Source organism: Astyanax mexicanus, chromosome 21, assembly GCF_023375975.1.
Source record: "Astyanax mexicanus isolate ESR-SI-001 chromosome 21, AstMex3_surface, whole genome shotgun sequence".
Lineage (NCBI taxonomy): Eukaryota > Metazoa > Chordata > Actinopteri > Characiformes > Acestrorhamphidae > Astyanax > Astyanax mexicanus.
Window position 1 is genome coordinate 30,359,091 of NC_064428.1, and position 19,371 is coordinate 30,378,461.

At 37.2% G+C, this 19,371-nt stretch overlaps 1 protein-coding gene across 5 annotated transcripts in view; it reads right to left on the minus strand.

The window, feature by feature from the left end:
• lmo7b (LIM domain 7b) overlaps window positions 1-18,650 on the minus strand; it is a 68,127-nt gene extending 49,477 nt beyond the window's left edge. For 4 of the 5 annotated variants that reach the window (XM_049469671.1, XM_022674652.2, XM_049469672.1 and 1 more), the window contains exons 1-7: window positions 18,379-18,650; window positions 18,132-18,227; window positions 12,510-12,580; window positions 11,919-11,988; window positions 10,930-11,036; window positions 5,925-5,955; window positions 661-774 (exon numbers count right to left, since the gene is read on the minus strand). In XM_049469671.1, coding sequence (XP_049325628.1) covers window positions 661-774; window positions 5,925-5,955; window positions 10,930-11,036; window positions 11,919-11,988; window positions 12,510-12,580; window positions 18,132-18,200 — 462 coding nt within the window. In that variant the 5' untranslated portion in view covers window positions 18,201-18,227; window positions 18,379-18,650. The remainder of the gene's footprint in view (window positions 1-660; window positions 775-5,924; window positions 5,956-10,929; window positions 11,037-11,918; window positions 11,989-12,509; window positions 12,581-18,131; window positions 18,228-18,378) is intronic. The other variant, XM_015605166.3, reaches the window with a different exon arrangement.
• Window positions 18,651-19,371: the final 721 nt, after the last annotated feature.

Below are 19,371 nucleotides of genomic sequence, written 5' to 3' on the forward strand. Positions count from 1 at the left end.
AATGAAATCGGCCTTCATCTACGTTTGCAAAGCTTCACCTTGTCTAATCACTGTAGAGGCATTCTCCTAACGAATAAGAATCTCTAGAACTCTCTACAGGACCAATTCTGGGCTAGCCTCAGGGATTAGAAAAACTTTCTCTGAGATGTAGATCGATTCAATAATTCCATTCGTCTGTTTTCTGAGCGAATAACTTTTGTTTGCTGTTGTTTTTTTATTTCTCTCTGATAAAAACAATTCTATTATATTGCAAGGAACAGCAACAGGAGCTCCTTAGATAAAGTGCTGTTCTCTTTTTTTTCTCCAGGAAGTATAGCATTGACTCCACAAAGAAGCACTTTCATTAGTTTAGTGTATTAGCTTGTTGTGCTAACTGGCTAGTGTTAGCTAGCGAGCTATACCAGTGCTGTTCTACACAGTGCTCATCCATTCAATGATCTTCCTGTTCAATATCCTATCCACACTAGCTCTCTTTTAGTTGCTGAATGAGTTCAAACCCTTAAAGCAATTCTCCAAAATATAGCAGAAAGCCTTCTTTTCTGGACAGTAGAGACAGTTACTCCAACAAAAGCAGAAAAAAATACCCTTTTCATTTCAGAAAAACAACTAATCAATAAGTAAATATGCCAATACCTTTTCCATATAGTGCAAATACTCTACCTTAGATAAGGCGACACCCAGAAGACCTTCGAAAGCTTTAAAGTTGAGCTGTGGTCCACTGTAGGAGGAATCTGCCTGGGCTTTTCTTCCCAGCCAATAAATCGTTATCAGAACCTAAAACACACAAAGAAATGTCTTTTATCTATTAAATCTATTACATTTAATAATCCATCAAAATACGTTTTAAAGTATTAATCAAGTGGGTGAAAAAAAGCAGCCGGCCCTAGTCCAGTTCAAAGCAAGCACAAAAACATTATCAACGGTTACTTCTAGGGGTGGGCGATATGGCCCAAAATTATAATGATGATATTTGAGTATTTTTGTAAAGACTGTATTGTCAATGACGTGAAAAAACATTGTTATTTATATATTTTAAATAATAAATAATACATTTTACATAGTGTAAATATAAGAATTTATACATTCAGTAGGAAATAAAAAAAAATTAAAAATGTATGTTTATTTCGTAAACAGTAACCAAAATCCTGATTTTGTATAAAAGAATCAGTGTAACAAAAAAAATCTTTGCGATGACAAAACATTTTTACATCTTTTTTTTTTAAATATAAAATACATTTTTACGTAGTGTAAATATAAGAGTTTTTAGTATTTTAGTATTTTCAGTAGAAAATAAAAAAAATCTAAAAATTTGTTTTTCATAAACAGTAACTGTAACTTTCAGAAAAAAATCCTTATTTTGTACAAAATAATCAATTCAACAAAAATCTACCACAATACTAAAGTACATCATATTTAGTGCAAGTAAACTGCAAACAAACAACTTAAAGCAAATACAGTAACAAAACAGACAGCTTAAAAAAAAAGTTTTGTTTATAGTGTCAGAATGTCAGCGATATTATTGCACACACCAAGTCGCTGCGCAATATTAGCAAATCAATTAAAAAATGGACCGATATAAAATCAAATATACTCACCTATAATCAATAATCGCATTTATATAATCCACATTTGACTCTTCTATTCAATCAGTTTTCATATAAAATTTTAATAAATTTCCCGACCCCTGCAGTCATTTATACACAGATTTAAATCTGCAGCTAAACCCGATCTCTAGCTCTCCTGCAGCACTTTGTGAGTGCAGAGTGTGTGTGAGTGTATGAATGGCTCTGTGTCCCACTGTCCCTTTTGTGTCCTCTCATCCAGAAAACTCTGACCCTTATTGAGCTCACTCAAACACACACACACACACACACACACACACACAAGCACAAACAACGCATACACACAAACACACACACACAGATGCACAAGCAAAAAATAGACAAAATATATGTACATTGAAATGTATATGCTTGGGAAAATGAGTCAAGGAAGACTTAAATCAAACAAAAATTATTGCTTTTGTGGCTTAGACATGGAAAGTATCAGAATAACTTGACTGGTGACTTATTTTGAGTCAAATTACCGTATTTTTCGGACTATAAGGCGCACCGTATTATAAGACGCACTATCAAAGAACGCCTATTTTCTGCTATTTTTCCATACATAGGGCGCATCGCATTATAAGGCGCGTTAAGTGACACTAGAAAGGGTGCCTATATCAAAGTGAACAGGGGTGGCGCCATGTTTCCCTTCCCCCACCGGGGGTGGTCGCTTGCCGGTGGAGCGTCTCAGTATATATAAATCTAGCTCTTTCAAAGTCAAACGAGTGCTGGATATTAATCTACACAGATTCCTCTCCTGAAAACTGTTTATTTGGGTGAGTAACGTGCTTCAGTTTATTTACAGTAAGCTTAGATTTCCAGATGTCCACTAAGGCTTGCTGCACCAGCGTTAGCATAGCTATCCACTAGCACGCTAGCTAGTCACCTAAACTAGTAAAGTTAACCCAAACTTAAACGACAGCGTTACACTGAGTAATCCTGCGTGTTCTGGTAAGACAGTGAGATATTAGCTAGCGATTCGTCCCCCGTAGCTTGTTTTAACACTGTAAACATGCAGATTACAGGCTGATAAAACTCACCTCTGAGAGAGTTAGCGCTTAGCATCTAGCTAATGCTAGCCAGGCAAAGCAGCACAGACTTACAGGCCGACAACTCACCTCTGAACGGTGAACGCTTAGCGATTAGCATCTAACTCTAATAATACTGCTCCAGCAGTATTAAAAGTGCTAAATTTAGAAAATACTGATCTCTGAACAGTGAAAAAGCTAGCTAGCTAAGCGGTTAGCATCTAGCTAATGCTATTGCTGCTCTGCACGGAGTGTGTGTTTACTGCTCCTTACACCTGACGGGTAAAATTTAGATAATACTGATCTCTGAACAGTGAATAAGCTAGCTAATGCTATTTGCTGCTCCAGCCTCGGAGCTGCACGGCTCTGGACTCTGTATAGCACTGAAACTCTCTATAACGCTGCACGGAGTGTGTGTTTACTGCTCCTTACAACCTGACGAGTAAAATCCATACAAAAGGCGCACCGTATTATAAGACGCACTGTCAATTTTTGTGAAAATTAAAAGTTTTTAAGTGCGCCTTATAGTCCGAAAAATACGGTATTTAAAATGAGGTGAAAAAAATGCACTTTTGTCTTCTGGCTCACGTATGTCTATTGTGTCCTTGTTGTATTGTACATGTAGTGTCTCCCATTCTTTTATATTTATAATCTTTTTCTGTACTTGCTGTAATTTTTGTTTAGGAGAGTGATGTAATTTCAATTCTCTGTATGTCCTGTACATATACAGTACTGACAAACTACTTGACTTGAAAAACTGATTAAGGAATTAAATTCTTAGTAAGACTAAATCTTACTGGGAAAATTTTTTAATATTAATATAAATTTTTTTTGCAGTGCAGACATTACTGGGAGAAATACTGCAAGCCAAAACACAAAGAATAAATAGCAACAATGTGTGTTGTTGCTAAAACAACCACTTATGCGATTAAGCCACTAAAAGCCATTGAAATCCCACATGCAAAGCATCAGCTTGCACATGATCTCCTTTTACAGCCTGTGTAAGAGCTGCTCACAGCTGTATTTGGACGAACATTTGAATTTTATCAATCTAACATTCAAACTCAGGCTACTGAAACTGCTATGTTACGATGAGCAGAAGCAGAAAGACAAGAACAAGCCTTGTCCACTAATGAATAGCACTTTAAACATAGAATAATTATTAAAACGGAATTGAATAAGAATAATACCGATATTGATAATAATGATATATCAACTGATGTTTAGGAATATGCATTAGCAACACCTTCTCAATATGATATATGTACATCATAGTATAGGAGGGGTGTCCAAACTACGGCCCGCGGGCCAGTTACGGCCCATTTCCTTTTTTGAAGTGGCCCGTATAATAAAATGAAAGTTGGCCTGCAGGTTTTTATAATGTGAGATTCAAAGTTTAAAGGTTATGTGTCAGAAAACGTGCCAAGAGTCTAAAAGCAGCGAGGATGCGCAGTTGTAGCGCAGACAACGGTCCATAGAGTCTAAAAGCGGCGAGAATGCGCAGTTGTAGGGCAAAAAATGGGCCAAAGAGTGTAAAAGTGACGAGAATGCGCCGTTGTAGCGCAGAAAACGAGCCAAAGAGTGTAAAAGTGACGAGAATGCGCCGTTGTAGCGCAGAAAACGAGCCAGAGAGTCTAAAAGTAGCGAGAGTGCGCAGTTGTAGCGCAGAAAACAGGCCATAGAGTCTAAAAGCGACGAGAATGCGCTGTTGTAGCACACAAAACGAGCCAAAGAGTCTAAAAGCAGAGAGTGCTCAGTTGTGGCTCAGAAAACGAGCCAAGTAGTCTAACAACTTCAAAGAAATGAAAAATGGACAAGAAATGCAGAAAATTTCAGGCATGTTGAAAAAAATTGCTATTTTTTAACTGAGTTCAGAGGGAAGTGTGTATGTTTAATTTGTGAGGAATCAGTTGCCTAATTAGTAGTATTATAGTAAGAGACATTGTGAAACGAAATCAAGAATTATTAAGTATTATTTAAAGTGGTAGATTTCATTATTTGTTTTATTACAGAGTCTGTGGCCCGTGACTTCACATATATTTCTCCTTCTGGCCCCCAACAAAAAAGTTTGGACACCCCTGTAGTATAGGGATACTATTTAGTATACTGTGGAGCTACTTTGAGCTTGTTAATGGTGTAAAAATGCCTCGATCACTAGTATTGTAAGCCTGTTGGGAGCATCAGCTAAAAGAGCTGCATTTGAGAATGCTGGGGATGAAGGGAGGTGGGCTATTCAACAAAAAGGTTTGGGATGTCTCAGTCTGTGCATCAGTGAAAACAGACCCTAGTGCAGTAAATAAGCGAGCAGTAATTAGCACAGCACCCACAACACTTTAGGAGTCACGCTGGAACCGAAGGATTTTAATAATCATCTGTTTACTGATGTGTGTTCAAATTGCAGCTTGAGGTATGAAAAAAAAAAAAAAAAAAACCTGCAGAATGAAATTTGTTTTTTTTTTTTATTCTAAGAGTTTATTGGCTGGTTGCATAGATTATTGATCTATACATGAGAAAAAAATAGTTTCCCTATTGTCTGATTACTTTAGTATTAGCTTACATAAATATGTTGATCAGATTACTGACAATAATCAGATTTCTGCAAAACATTATCAGCTAGTTTATGGAATGCACCACAATGCACTCAATGTAACACAACATTCAGCTTTTCTAAAGACAACTTTATACAAAGAGAAAAGGAGAAAAAAAAATGAAATGTAGTGGAAGTCAATGTAAAAAGATCTGATTCAAAGTCATTTTAAGCATTTCTATTGGTCTATTCTTCATTAAATTATTTAAATGATGTTAAGCCGTAATTCTCAATGGTGGGTCGGGACCCAAAAGTGGGTCGCAGACACGTTCTGGGCAAGATAAAAACATTTTTTTTTTAATTAAAATATGAAAAATAAATAATGCTAAATAAATGTTTCTTACTATGCAGAGAGGTGAAATTTAATCTAATTTTGTGGCCTCATTTATTTTGTGCAGTTTTGTTATTTAATTTTACTGTAGTAACTTATATACATGTAGTTGTCATGTTCCTCCTCAGTTTATTAAATAAACTGCTTTTAAATTAATTTTCCATGCATTTTTTGCAGACAATTTTTTAAAAATGTAATTTGTTTGGTTTGTATTCGACAAAAGTGGATCAGGACTTAATGACCATGAGAAAATGTGGGTCCCGGGCTGAGACCAGTGGAGAACCCCTGATGTTAAGAACAGCTTATGTCAAAACATGAAAAATAACAAAATGATAAGCCTATTATTATTAAGGCTTAAAAAAAAAAAAACTTACATTTTTCAGTCTTCGTGTCGTCTCTTCACGCCTGCAGGTAAGGAAAGAAGTGAGATCAGTCCTCCAGGTCTACTCACACAGGCAAATCAGCTTACTGTACTGCAGATTACAGTAACTGAACCCTCCCAATGCCACAGGCTGTCCGTCATCACTTTAAATGGACTACACTCACACTATTACACCAATACCAACAGCAGCAGCAGCAGCACTAGTAAATGGTAGTGGTACAAATCCTACACAAACACACTATATTACACAATATATTATCACAAACATCAGCACTGGACACATCACTCACGAGCCACAGGTTTGTTTCTGAGGACCAGCCGATCGTAAATAACCCACTGAAGACATTGCGCAAAAAGGATTACATTCTTTCAGTATTAAAATAAATAAACATGTAAAAAAATAGCAATACTGAGGACCCCATTCATTTTTACTGAAATTATTATCACACAAACACAGTCACACACTGAACAGAAACACGAGCTCACAAGCTGCATACAGTTGAGTTATACAGTCATAAAGCTGTAAGTGAAAGTGAGTTAAAAATAGCCAGTCCACATAGACGGATCAACTATAGCATGCAGCCTTAAGGAGTGACCGATCCAGGCTAAATTTGGAAGTCATGCTGATCCCCCTCCATCCCAGTCTAACAAACACACTAACATATGTACACAAGCTGTCCAATACAGCCAAACACACAGAAGACAATTTAGACTTAATAGTAGGACCTGATTTCCAGGTTTGTTGGGCACGTTACTTTGAAAAAGTAGTTAGTTATAGTTACTAGTTACTTCTTCAACTGAGTTTAAAAGTAAAAGTAACTAGTTACCAGTAAAAGTAACTATGGGTCTCATCCTCCCCTCACGTGTGACTCACACACACTTGCACCTTTGTCTGTATGCGCGAAGTAAAAAAAAAAAAAAGTTCATTGACCGGCTAAAGTAACGTGCAGTAACGGGGAGTGGGAAATGGAGAGTAATTAGTTATATTACTCGTTACTGAAAAAAATTATCGGCATTAGTAAGTTTTGTGTTGTGAGTAGGGTTGCAACGGTATGAGATTTTCACGGTATGATAACCGTCTCGGAAAATACCGCGGTATCACGGTTATCACGGTATCACAGTTTGTTACATATATTATTAAACTGACCCTTAAAGAAATTACAACAAAGTTTTTTTGTTCAATTAACTATTTATTGTAGAAACTACACCATCAGGTGAAGGAAACCATGTTTTTCCACTACTCCTAAGGGCATTAAGAGTGTATATATATATAAAAAAAGTTGGTATATAACCAGATACTGCAGAAAGAGGGGATTTATTTCTGACATGATCCTCACAATAGAGATTTCTATTTTAAGGCTTTCACACCTTAAAACCTTCAACATATGAAAAACAGGCACGTCAGAATTTGAAAATTAACGCATGTAAATGAATGGCGTCTTTCACATCCAGTCCGGCCAGGACCTTTACACGGACACGTGAATCCATCGTAGCACGCACTTCACGCCTGTACCTGCGTGCCCAAATTTCGGATAACTCAGCGCTTTTGCGGGCGCTTACCGCATGGGTTGTGCACGACTACAAAGAAGTTTTATTTAGGTTATTTAGGTAAAATTATAAACTGAACACATACTTTGCGCTGCACAGCGGGGTGGTGTTCTCGGAGATGGGAGAACAGGTTTGATGTATTTCCTCCTTTAGCTGTGACTACGGCCACATTGATTACAAGCTTGTTGATTACAAGATTACAAGTCTGTTTTCAGGCTGTTTGAATGAGCGAAATATGATCAGAATTATGTTAATTAACACTAACATAGAAGCATAGAACTATTATTTAATAAAAATGATTTTTAAGAACAGCTAAACACAGTGCGGAGAAGTTCACGTGCGAGAGAGAGAGACACACAGAGAGAGAGAGATTTGCGTGTTCTGATGTGAGCTACTCACAGGTAAAGGTTCTCTTTTATCTCCTCGTGCTCATTTTAGTCCAATTCATAATTCTGCAGTTTCTCAGTGTTTTCTGTCGTGTTTTGCGGCTAGCGCGAGCGCTTACAACTAACACCGCGGACCGCGAGGTGCAGCCGCGCTGCCGCTGTTATGCCGAATCCGACTCCCTGCTCAATCCGACTCCCGCTTCGCGGACAGAATCGGCACAACACCTCCCGCTGTAGAACTGCGGGAGTGAAAACAGCGCTTATAAATAAGTTAGTTAAGTTTCACTTTCAGTTTTCGTTATTTGGTTCGTTTTCATTAACAATAATAATTGGTTACTTAGCATTAACATTGTGACTATCACACCAGAGCTTTATTTAAAAATAAAATATATAATTAAAAAACAGATGCCTACATCTCAGACTATTTTCTGGAGCCCAACCCGACCCGGCCCGAGGAATGTGGTGGGAAATCTCGGCCCGAACGGACCCGATTTCGGGTCGGTCCTCGGGTCAGGTCTGGTTCGGGCAGAGAATCTAAGCTCTAGTCTGATGCACTTTCTGCCGTTCTCACCACTGTGTGCTGAGTAGCTGAAGCGGAGCAGAGTTGCGCATGCGCGGGTGACTTTCTCCGCTGGCTTGCGTTTTACCGGTAATAAGCAAACACACACGGTATGATAACCGTGCATTTTAATACCACGGTATACCGTGAAACCGGTTACCGCTGCAACCCTAGTTGTGAGCTGAAAAAATACTCAAGACCTCCAATGCTGGTACCAAACCAGGAATCTTTAATTTATCTGGATGTATAAGAAAGTAGTAAAACCTAGCATCCTACGAGTCTGGCAGTCAAATCATAGTATTATTAAACGTACAATTTTTTAAAATCATTTAATATAAAAAATAAGGTTAAAAAGGAAATTTATTAAAAATATTATACAGCTCTGGAAAAAAATAAAAGACCAATTAAAAATTATAATATATAATATTATCAAGAGGACGATGGATGATCACAAGCCATCAAACCAAACTGAACTGCTTGAATTTTTGCACCAGGAGTGAGTAGCATGAAGTTATCTAAAAGCAGTGTGTAAGACTGGTGGAGGAGAACATGATGCCAAGATGCATAAAAACTGTGATTAAAAACCAGGGTTATTCCACCAAATATTAATTTCTGAACTCTTAAAACTTTATGAATATGAACTTGTTTTCATTGCATTATTTGAGGTCTGAAAGCTCTGCATCTTTTTTGTTATTTCAGCCATTTCTCATTTTCTGCGAATAAATGCTAAAAATGGCAATATTTTTATTTGGAATTTGGGAGAAATGTTGTCCGTAGTTTATAGAATAAAACAACAATGTTCATTTTACTCAAACATAAACCTATAAATAGCAAAATCAGACAAACTGATTCAAAAGCTAAAAATCTCTTATTTATTTCCCTAGAGCTGTATATCTTACTGTTAAAAATATATATCAATAAATAAAGAAGTTAATAATAACATTTCACCTTGAACTTAATCACCAAACTGAACTGTGAATTGGGTGAACCATTACACACTTGAGTACTATGATGCTGAGAGGAATAAGTGTTTTTTTTTTAAAGAAATGCTTAGAAAAGCCCATCCTCATTCATTCTCAGAAAGTTGGTCCTCCTCTTTGGTAGCGCTGAATTAAAGACCTGCTGACTGGGCTTAAACCCTCAGAGCTCCACCTGTCCACATCTAAAGCATTGTGGGGGCGGAGCCAGAAGCAGTTGAAAGTAATTCTTCAGTTTAAATCAGGATCGTATTTCGGAGGTCAGAACAGTTGTTAGAAGTGAGTTAGAGATGCTGAGCAGTTTAACTGCAGGTCACAGGGCACACGGCCAACCTATAACACTTACTGACATCCATAATATCCTAACAGTCCTGGAGTGATCCACACTTTCTGTGTTCACTTCTTTAAAACAGAGGTATAGCGGTAGGTTTATTGTTCTTTGGGTTTGGCTGAAGAACAATGGTTTGCATGGAGCTACTTGTGGTGTTTTTAAAGTTTATGCCACATTTAAAACCACGATTGTGATGGAATTTATAATAATCAACTTTGCTGTTTACATCTGAACACCTGCTTACAACCAAAATTATATATTATATACATAATATATATTATATTATATATTTTCAGTGTCACGAAAAAGCTTTGCATCTCCACTTTCTGACAATTATTAACCTGGCAGTTGTTACTTATAATATAATTTAATATAATATGTGTGTGTGTGTGTTTTATCATTTCATAATGAATGGACCAAAAGAAATGCTTCAAAATGACTAAAGAAATAAAGTCTTTCATTATCTTTCATTGAAAATTAAGGATCTTGTAATTGTATACATGTTTGTAGAGGCTTTTGTATGATTTATATTTGTATTTATTTTATTTATATCATCCTCTTATTTATTCTATTTCTCTGTTTTACCTTTATATTTTATTTCTACTATTTACTTTCTTTATAATCTAAATGTTGCTTTAGCTTCTTAATTTTTTATTCCTCTATAAATTATTATTTCAATTATTTTTCTTTATTTGACTGCTTTAAATTTAAAATTTTGCCTGTCCACTTTTCCTTTTACTTTAAATTATTAAACTCTTTCTTAAATAAATCTGAAATAGTTTGTTTTTTTTAATGATTTTCCCATTTAATTGTATTGGCTTTTTTATGGAGTTCCTTATTTTAGCTTAACCTGATTAAATACTTTTCCAGTCCCTGTAGGTTGTAAATGCTTGGTTACATTGAAAATGAGGGTTACTCTCAATGTATTCCCAAGCAAAAATAAAGGTAGACTGATAAAACATTTAAAAAACAGTCAAACAAGTATTCCCACACCTCAACAAAGCAAACAGTTACATTATATTTGTGTTATAATCAGTCTGTCACAAATAACTTGTTTTGTGCTTTTGAAAATAATCATTAAAAGGTAAAAATAAGGACACAAACAAAACAAAAAAACTCACACGCACACAACAACAAAAAAGGCCCATGAAATTCCAACTCATTTCAGTGTGTTCCTGTACATGTTTTCATCTTACCTGACTGTGACGCGAGTGGACACGTCCTGCAGGTCTCCTGGATGGAAGAGCTGAGCGTCATTCAGTCCAAGTTTCCCACAAGCTTTCAGAAACACGTTCACGTTATCCTGCAGAGACAAAATCAGCAGCAGTTAAAGCAGATCCTCACTCACTCAGAGCAACAGCACAAAAGATCAGGTTACACAGCTGATCACAGTTCAGCCTGAGAATATGAAAGAAGACACAGTGTGTGGTGGAAAGGTGGCAAAATTAATTTTTGACAGAAATTAAACAAAATATAAAATATATGTGGCTGAAGGCTGAATAATAATAATAATAAATATAATAATAAATATAATCATTTTTTTTTTTTCATTTTATCCCATATTCTCACCAATTTACAAGGACAATTACCCAATCCACTTATAAGGACACCTCCCATCACTAGTGATGCCCCAACACCAGGAGAGTGAAGACCAGCACATGCCTCCTCCGTGAAGCCAGACTCAGCCTCTTTTCTAACTGCTGGTGATGCAGCATTTCCGAGTAGCATCACAGTGCACTTTGAGGAAAGTGCAGCGACTCTGTTTTGATACATCAGCTCACAGACGCCTTGTGCTGATCAACATCACCCTGGGATTGATGTGGTGAAAGAGTGCCATCTACCCACTCAGACAGAGAGCAAGGCCAATTGTGCTCTTTCAGGGCTCTGGTAGATAATGGCAAGCTGCAGGAACGGGATTCGAAACAGCGATCTCCTGATCATAGTGCCAGTGCTCTAGACTGCTGGTCCACTCTGAGCTCCCTGGGAAGTTCATTCTTATACAAACTTTTATCAAAAACGCTTGAGGTCAGCAAAAATGATAAATATACCAGTTTTACAGATTAGATGTCAAATAAGAGCAGATAAACCTCAGTTTTGTTTGCTTTGACCGGATAATCTTACACAGCAACTTATTAAAAATAAATAAATAAATGAATGAGTAAACAAACAAACAGAGTATGCTCACCAAGCCTGCGATGGGTGTGGAAAGCCGGTTGACCCTTTTGATAATCCCGGGTTTGAGCTTGTTGAGCAAACTGTACAGAAATGATGAACAGAAGAGAAATATTAACATTCACATAAAGCAAATACAGTAGTAACATGTGCGATAGAACTTGATTTTTCTAGGTTTTGAAACACTGAAACAGACACAAAAGCTACAGTAAACTGGGTTAAATATTACATTACATGGTGTGCTACAGGAAATCCAAATCCTTTAATGAAAACATATACACATATCCACAACATGTATTAAAACAGTTTACTGGCATTATGTGTGATGAGACAAGATTTTATGCCACGGTGGAACAATATTTCTCACCAGATGTTAAAAATGTGTCTCACAAGACTTATGAACAGGTAAGCAAAAAATATTTGCTCACACACACATGGAGGCAATGCCCTGACAACACAGATGTATAAACCATAGAGATTTAGTCATAGGTTGCCAGGTCTGCATAGAAGCCTTATCACATCTCATTACACCCCTAACAATAACAATAAAATAATTTGCCCATCTATACTAAAGATTTAAAATTTATCTTAAATATATACTCACTCGCATAACAAGACTCCATTCTCCAAAGCAGATCGGAAATTACTACTCCCAAATCTTTTCCTTGTGACTTCCTGTTTTAAAAAGAAAGAATTCAAGAAAAAAAGTTATTGCAGTGAGGTTCCAAAAACACACAAAACATGTTATGTAGATACATTTCTATATTTCAACACTGCAAATAATAAGCAAATCTGTAACAGTGTTCTTAGGTGTTTTTATTAGGATATAAGAGGAACCACAAGCGGGGGAAAAAATGAACAGTCAAAAAAACTGTTTTACTATTTTTTTAAAATAAAAAAAATCAGTTACTGTTGGCATTTTTTTATGCTATAAGATGGAAAGTTTAGATGATTACTAAATCCAGATTATTTGTTTTATTCTTATCGCTATGCATAAAACATCCATACAACCAGGCCAGACATTTCCCTTTTACTTAACAAATGTGTACAGCTTTCGTACAGCAATAAGGAGTTGATACATGGCTGGTGATGGGGAAACGATTGGCCCTACAGATGATTCGACTATGACTGCACTGCTCTTCCAGAACTGTCTGGTGTGGTTTGGAAAAAAACTGTCTGTAACAGTAAATTTAAAAAAAAAAAAAGTTAAATTTCTCCATTCTGCTTGTTTAAATGCCAACTCTACTCACAGTAGTATGTTCTAAAATTTGCTCCCATAACTGCAGTAGATAACATGTTCTCTTAATTTCTGGTGAAACTTTGAAATTATGCATAATGTTAGTGAAACATTTGGATGGAAATATGACTTCCAAGGTATTTTTGTTACTTATAACACATAATTGTTATGACACTGAAATCAGGCAGTGGTTTTTAACATAGTGTCCAAATTTCATGATAAATGTACCAATAGATAGTTAGCAAGTCCATTTAGGGTTGGGTGCCGGTGCTTGCCTTCCCTAGAGCAGGCCCTTCAAGAAAGTTTGAGCTGTATGAACTCACCAGTGTTTGAGAGCACTATCCTAACCTCTTTGTTTTTTATTCCTTTCTGTTCTCTCAATCTTCTCATGTACCAGTATTTAGATACTTCAGTCCTCCTGTTCTGTCCCAGTACTGCCAGGTCTGACTCTCCACTCCTTTCCTCAAATGATGTTTTTTATTTTAACGCTACAGCTCCTCGTTATCTCACTCTAAGTTCGGAGATCTGGAGAACTTTATGTACAATAAGAACCTCACCAGCTCCAGACACGGCATCATAGCACCCCTACACTTTTACAACAGCAGCAGAGACTTCAAATCCACTCAGCCTCTCATTCATTCCTCTCTAACTGATCTGGAACGGAAGCAGCAACAATAAGACGATGCCCACTGAGATCCAGTGCTACACACTGCACTGAATACAGACCGTTTTATTCCTCCCACCATTCAAACTCTGTTGAAATTCATACTGAACCTCCAGATAAAGACCACGAATGCCCTCAATTCACCAGAACATGCAAACAACCCCCCAGCCTCCCCCGCAACTGGCTGAAGAATGAGGTACCCAAGCAAACGAGCAGCTGACCTCCAGTCACACGCTGGACTGGGCATTAGCCGGACATACAAGGAGCTCGAGGGGCCTTTGTACTCGCAGATTGAGGGGCACCGCAGCATTTATGCCCAGCTCTTGCCCAGAATCTGGGCCCCCTCTCGTCAGTCTGTTTGAACACATGGAATGCAGCTCTGTTAATAACCAGTTCTGCACAAGCAGGAGGTGGTCAAGCTCAAAGAGGAGTTATGACGTAAACAAGAACAAAAGATTGGGGGAAAAATAATGAAAGGACAGTGAACTATATCAGAGAATAAGAGCCTGACACTCATGTTTACAAGGGTAGTGTGTAGGGCTGGGTATAGTTTTAAAAAAAATTATACCGATACGATACCATATTTTTTGGACTATACATCTATTTATCTTTTAGTGCGCCTTATGTATGAATTTTACCAGACAGGTATTAAAGACCAGTAAAGCCACTCCGCTAAAATGCAGCGTTATAAGGGTGACTAGGGTGAAAGCACTAAGGCTGGGTGCGTATATATAGGTGAGTATATTGGACTGTAGTCTGCGTGTTTGATAGCACACTGGGTTACCAGAACACTTAAGGTCCCTCAGTCTAGTGCCATCAGGTGACATTTACGTCCCGCTATCTCTGTGGTTAGCAGCTAATGCTAATGTTGCTGCATCCAGCCTTAGTGCTGGAGAAACTTCACTGAATAATATAAGCACTGTATAATAACGGAAGCAATTTACTCACCAAAATAAACAGTTTTCAGAAAAGAAATCTGTGTAGAGTACATCCAGCGCTCGTTTGACTTTGAAAATTATTAATTTTTTAAGGAATTACAGTTTTGTTTACTAGGATGTTTTCCCCAGCTTCTGCATTAGAAGGGAAACAAGCAGACACCTTTGCTCACTTCAATGTAGGCATCGATACTAGTGTCACTTAAGGCACCTTATAATCTGGTGTGCCTTTCATACTTCATAACCTGCTGCATTTAAGCTTTAATTTTTAGATACTGGAACAAGCAAGGTCATGATTACAAGGCCTGGATTCATGGAGGTGATCTCCAGGCACCCAGGTTTTACTGATGCTCAATCTTGGCAAAGACTATAGACATGTAGTGTTAGACGTCTTGCTTAAATAGTATACTATGGAGGAGATACACATGCATCTATTGGACAGAGGAATATAAAACCCTGCAGTACTGAGCTGTGGAGCTGTGTTTTCTGGAATGATGGAGCTTCATCCAATTCACTGGGGATGAGTTGGGTAAAATGAGGTGTAGGCCTGTCACAATAATTGCAATATCGATTTATCGTACAATAAATAAACATGACCTCAATCATTTTTGGTAATCATGATATCTATGTCTATTGTGTTTATTTGTATGTTTGTTCACACATATAACAGTGAACAGTGTTTTAGCCAGTTATTCTTCAATAACTGACTCCATACACACAATGTGGACTAAAGCAATGTGGACTTATGTCAGTGGTATTTAATAGTCTTAAAATCACAAAAATACTGTCTATCGCAATAATTTCTGGGACAATACATCGTCCACAAAAAATTCTAATCGTGACAGGCCTATGAGGTGGGGTGGGGATTACTCAACGTCTTGACCAAACAAATTATTTTGTTGTTGAATGCAACAATGCTTTTTAAACATAGAAAGCTGGAGATTAGAGACAGTTACTACAACAAAAGCAGAATATACTCTGATAGCAAAAAAACAAATAAACAGGTATTCCAATGCACTTGTCCATATATTGTATAAGAAGACATGGAATCACTGCCATCATTTACAATCTGCGTAACTGTCCACTTAAAATTAATAATTTAAGTTGCAATGATCATTGAGGTTTACACCACAAACTAAGGCTACAACACAAGCCTAAAATAACTGAAGGGAGAGAGAAAAAGGAAACAGCATCACTTCAACAGGAAATGGTGGTTTAGGTCGAAGCAACACTTCAACCAAAGTAGTTCTAGTTAATCTAGAAAACAAGCGACCATTTGGTACAAAATTTCCCTTAAATTGAAGCATATTTAAAATATGACCACGATAATCTGATTAAACGAGCCACAAAACACTTCAAACAGTACAGAACAGACGTCTGTTTATACAGGAAACAGAAGACTTTACTTAAGTCAATGCATCACATCATTATTCAAAACGATTAGAGACACCACACGGCTGTAAATTCATAAAACACTGCAGTCCTCAGTGAATGTATTTACCCAGCAATGCTGTGGTATAACAATTATAAACCACTAGGCAAACCGTTCTATGAGATACTGGTAACCAAAAGAGGACCACATTCATCACTTTGAAAAAGACGTCATGCTTTACCTCTGCTTCCTCTGTATGCTCATACTGTTCTACATGGGTATCAACAGAAAACCAGAGCCACATGCATCAGATTTGACTACATCAAGTGAACTATAGAGGCTCACTTCAAGGTTTATAGCTCTGGATCAAGCTAACTTAATATTACTGATGGTCTCAAACTAGTCTGGACTGGATCAAAATTGGTGGAACATCTGATTTGTCGACCACCAAGTAACAACACAAGATCTGATAGGAAAAGTGAAATTAACCCATTATTCTGGGGAAAAAAGGCAATGTCTTCTGCTTAGTAAGCTTTGGAAGAGTTAAACAAGCTTACTAGATTATCTCCTGTTCTAAAACTTCTACCACAGTACAGGTGGCTAAAAAAAGAAGCTAAATTAGCATGGTAGATGGGCTCATACTGGACTAGACTGGACTAGGGAACCACCAAAAGCTACTAGTTTACCTAACAAAACACCACTCCAGGTCAAAATACATCAAATTTGACAATATTAACTCAACAGTGCAAGAATTTACTGTTCTCAAAACTGTTTTGGAACATTGTTTGTGTTCTTTTAAAACAACATACAGGTAATATAGAAGCTCTGGAGGAGCTAAATTAGAACTTAAGAAACAACAGCACACCAAGTCAAAACACATCAAATTTGAAAACATGTCAGCAATGGAGGAAGCTACTATTCTAAACCATTTTAATGCTTTTTAGTCAAAGGACAGGTCATATAAAAGCTCTCAATTAGCATGGTAGATAGATGGTCTGAGATTAGGTTTGACTGGACTGAAGAACCACCAAAAATATAGCTAGTTTAGCCAACAAAACTTAGGAAATTGGAGAACGTTGGAGTCAACAACGAAGAAAGCTACTGTTCTTAACCATTTCAGTGTATTTCAGCCACACCACAGGTAATATAGAAGCTTGTATTACCATGGTATATGGTCTCAGGCTAGACTGGACTGGACCGGACTAAGGAACCACCAAAAATGTAGCTACTAGTTTAGCAAACAGAACTTGAGAAACATTATCACGCCAGGTAAAAACACATAAAATTTGATATCATTAAGTTAGCAACGGAGAAAATTATTTTAGACACAGTACAGGTCATTTAGAAGCATTAGAGGAGCTAAATAAGCACGGTAGATGGTCTCATACTAGACTGGACTGGTCTGAGGACCCACCAAAAAAACGTAGCTACTAGTTTAGCTAACAAAACAACAGAAAAGGTCAAAAAACACACAAGTGGACAACACTGGAGTCAAGAAGCGGAGGGATTTACTGTTCTGAACAATTTTAATGCTTTTTTAGCCACAGCAAAGGTAGTTAAAAGCTCTTGAGGATATAAATTATCATGATAGATGGGCTCAGATCAGACTAAACTGGACTGAACTGAGGAACCACTGAAATGTAGCTAGTTTAGCCAACAGAACTTGAGACAATTGACAACATTTGAGTTAGCAAAGAAGAAAGCAAATGTTGTAAACCATTTTAAAGCTTTTGTTAGCCACAGCACATGTAATACACTAGCTCTGGAAAAGCTTAATTACCATGGTAGATAAATGGCCTCAAACTAGGCTTGACCCGACTAAGGAACCACCAAAAATGTAGCTAGTTTAGCCAAGAGATGTAAAGAAATTTGACAACATAGTGTCAACAATGAAGAAAGCAACTGTTCTGAACTATTTTAATGCTTTTCAGTCCAAATACAGTTACTTTAAATGCTCTGTAGGAGCTAAATGACCTGAGAAACTACCAAAAATACACTTAAACAAACAGCAATCTTACCTCCACCCAACGTTGAGCCTCAGTGAAGGCCTCCTCACAGCTGAGCGTTGACTGCTCCCTCCACTCCATCCCCAAAACACCTCTTTCCTGTAGTTTCTGTAGAGTTTAAACACTGTAAGCTACCTTAAACCTCCAGTTCCACCTTAAATGTTGCAGGAGTTAAGTACTCAAGCACTTATTTAGTCTGCAAAACCAATGAATTAAGATGTTATTATCAGTGTTCTCAGTGTTTTCCTCAGGCGCTCACCTCTCAGGCTGAAGCGGTCCTCACCTACAAACCTCCTGTTACACCTTAAGTTTGCCGCCACGCGCCCTCACGCGCTTCACACCTGTGCTCTCCAAAGTGCCAGAAAAGTGCGCGAAAACACGAAAAACGCGATTAAGAAAAAAAAACAGTGCTGCTGAAAAGTTTAGGGATATTATGTAACTAAGTTAAACTGGAAGTTTAGGACAGGACAGCAGGTGAGGTCTGATGCTGCCGCCAGCGCGAGGAAGAGGTTTTAAGACGCAGGTCACGCCCTCTAGTGATAAGGTCTATATGGGGACTTCAGGTGTAGTGTTGCAGGTAAACACACGATGGAGCCAAACGCTCGCGCACAAATCCATTCTATTCAGTGGGGACTGAAGCTCAGCCATGTATGAAGGCTGTGACCAAATTGTCTCACTACTCCCTCATTAGTGTTGCACTATATAGGGAGACACTATGTAGTTCACTAAGTAGTGATGAAGCACGAGTGAATTCGGACACGTCCTTATCAAGTCTTTCAGTCCTGCTGATGTAAATTTAAATAATATGATATATGTAATATAAATAATATAATAAATATATATTATAAGTATTTACTTCTTTAATTGCTTGTAAAGTTTGTTTTTATGTACTGTAATTATTTTAGAAATTAAAATAAGGCACTTGGGCCATGTCCACCACAGGCCCAACACCTGCAGCAGTGGTAAGTTTTATTTTGTGCTGGTGTTTTTAGTAAAATGAAAAATCAAGTAAAATCAAGAAATCAATTAGTCATACTTAAAGCATAAAATGCATTATTAGCAATGAACACTTATTTCTCTTATAAAGTGCAGTAATCAATTAATTTAATTGAACAGTATTTGCTGGTCCCCGCTTATTATGAATATTTTATTAATATTAAAGTAATGATCACTGGACACTGTTATTCCTCATAAATATAAACATTTTGACACAAAACACACATAAATCTGTATAAACATTTTTAATCTAAAA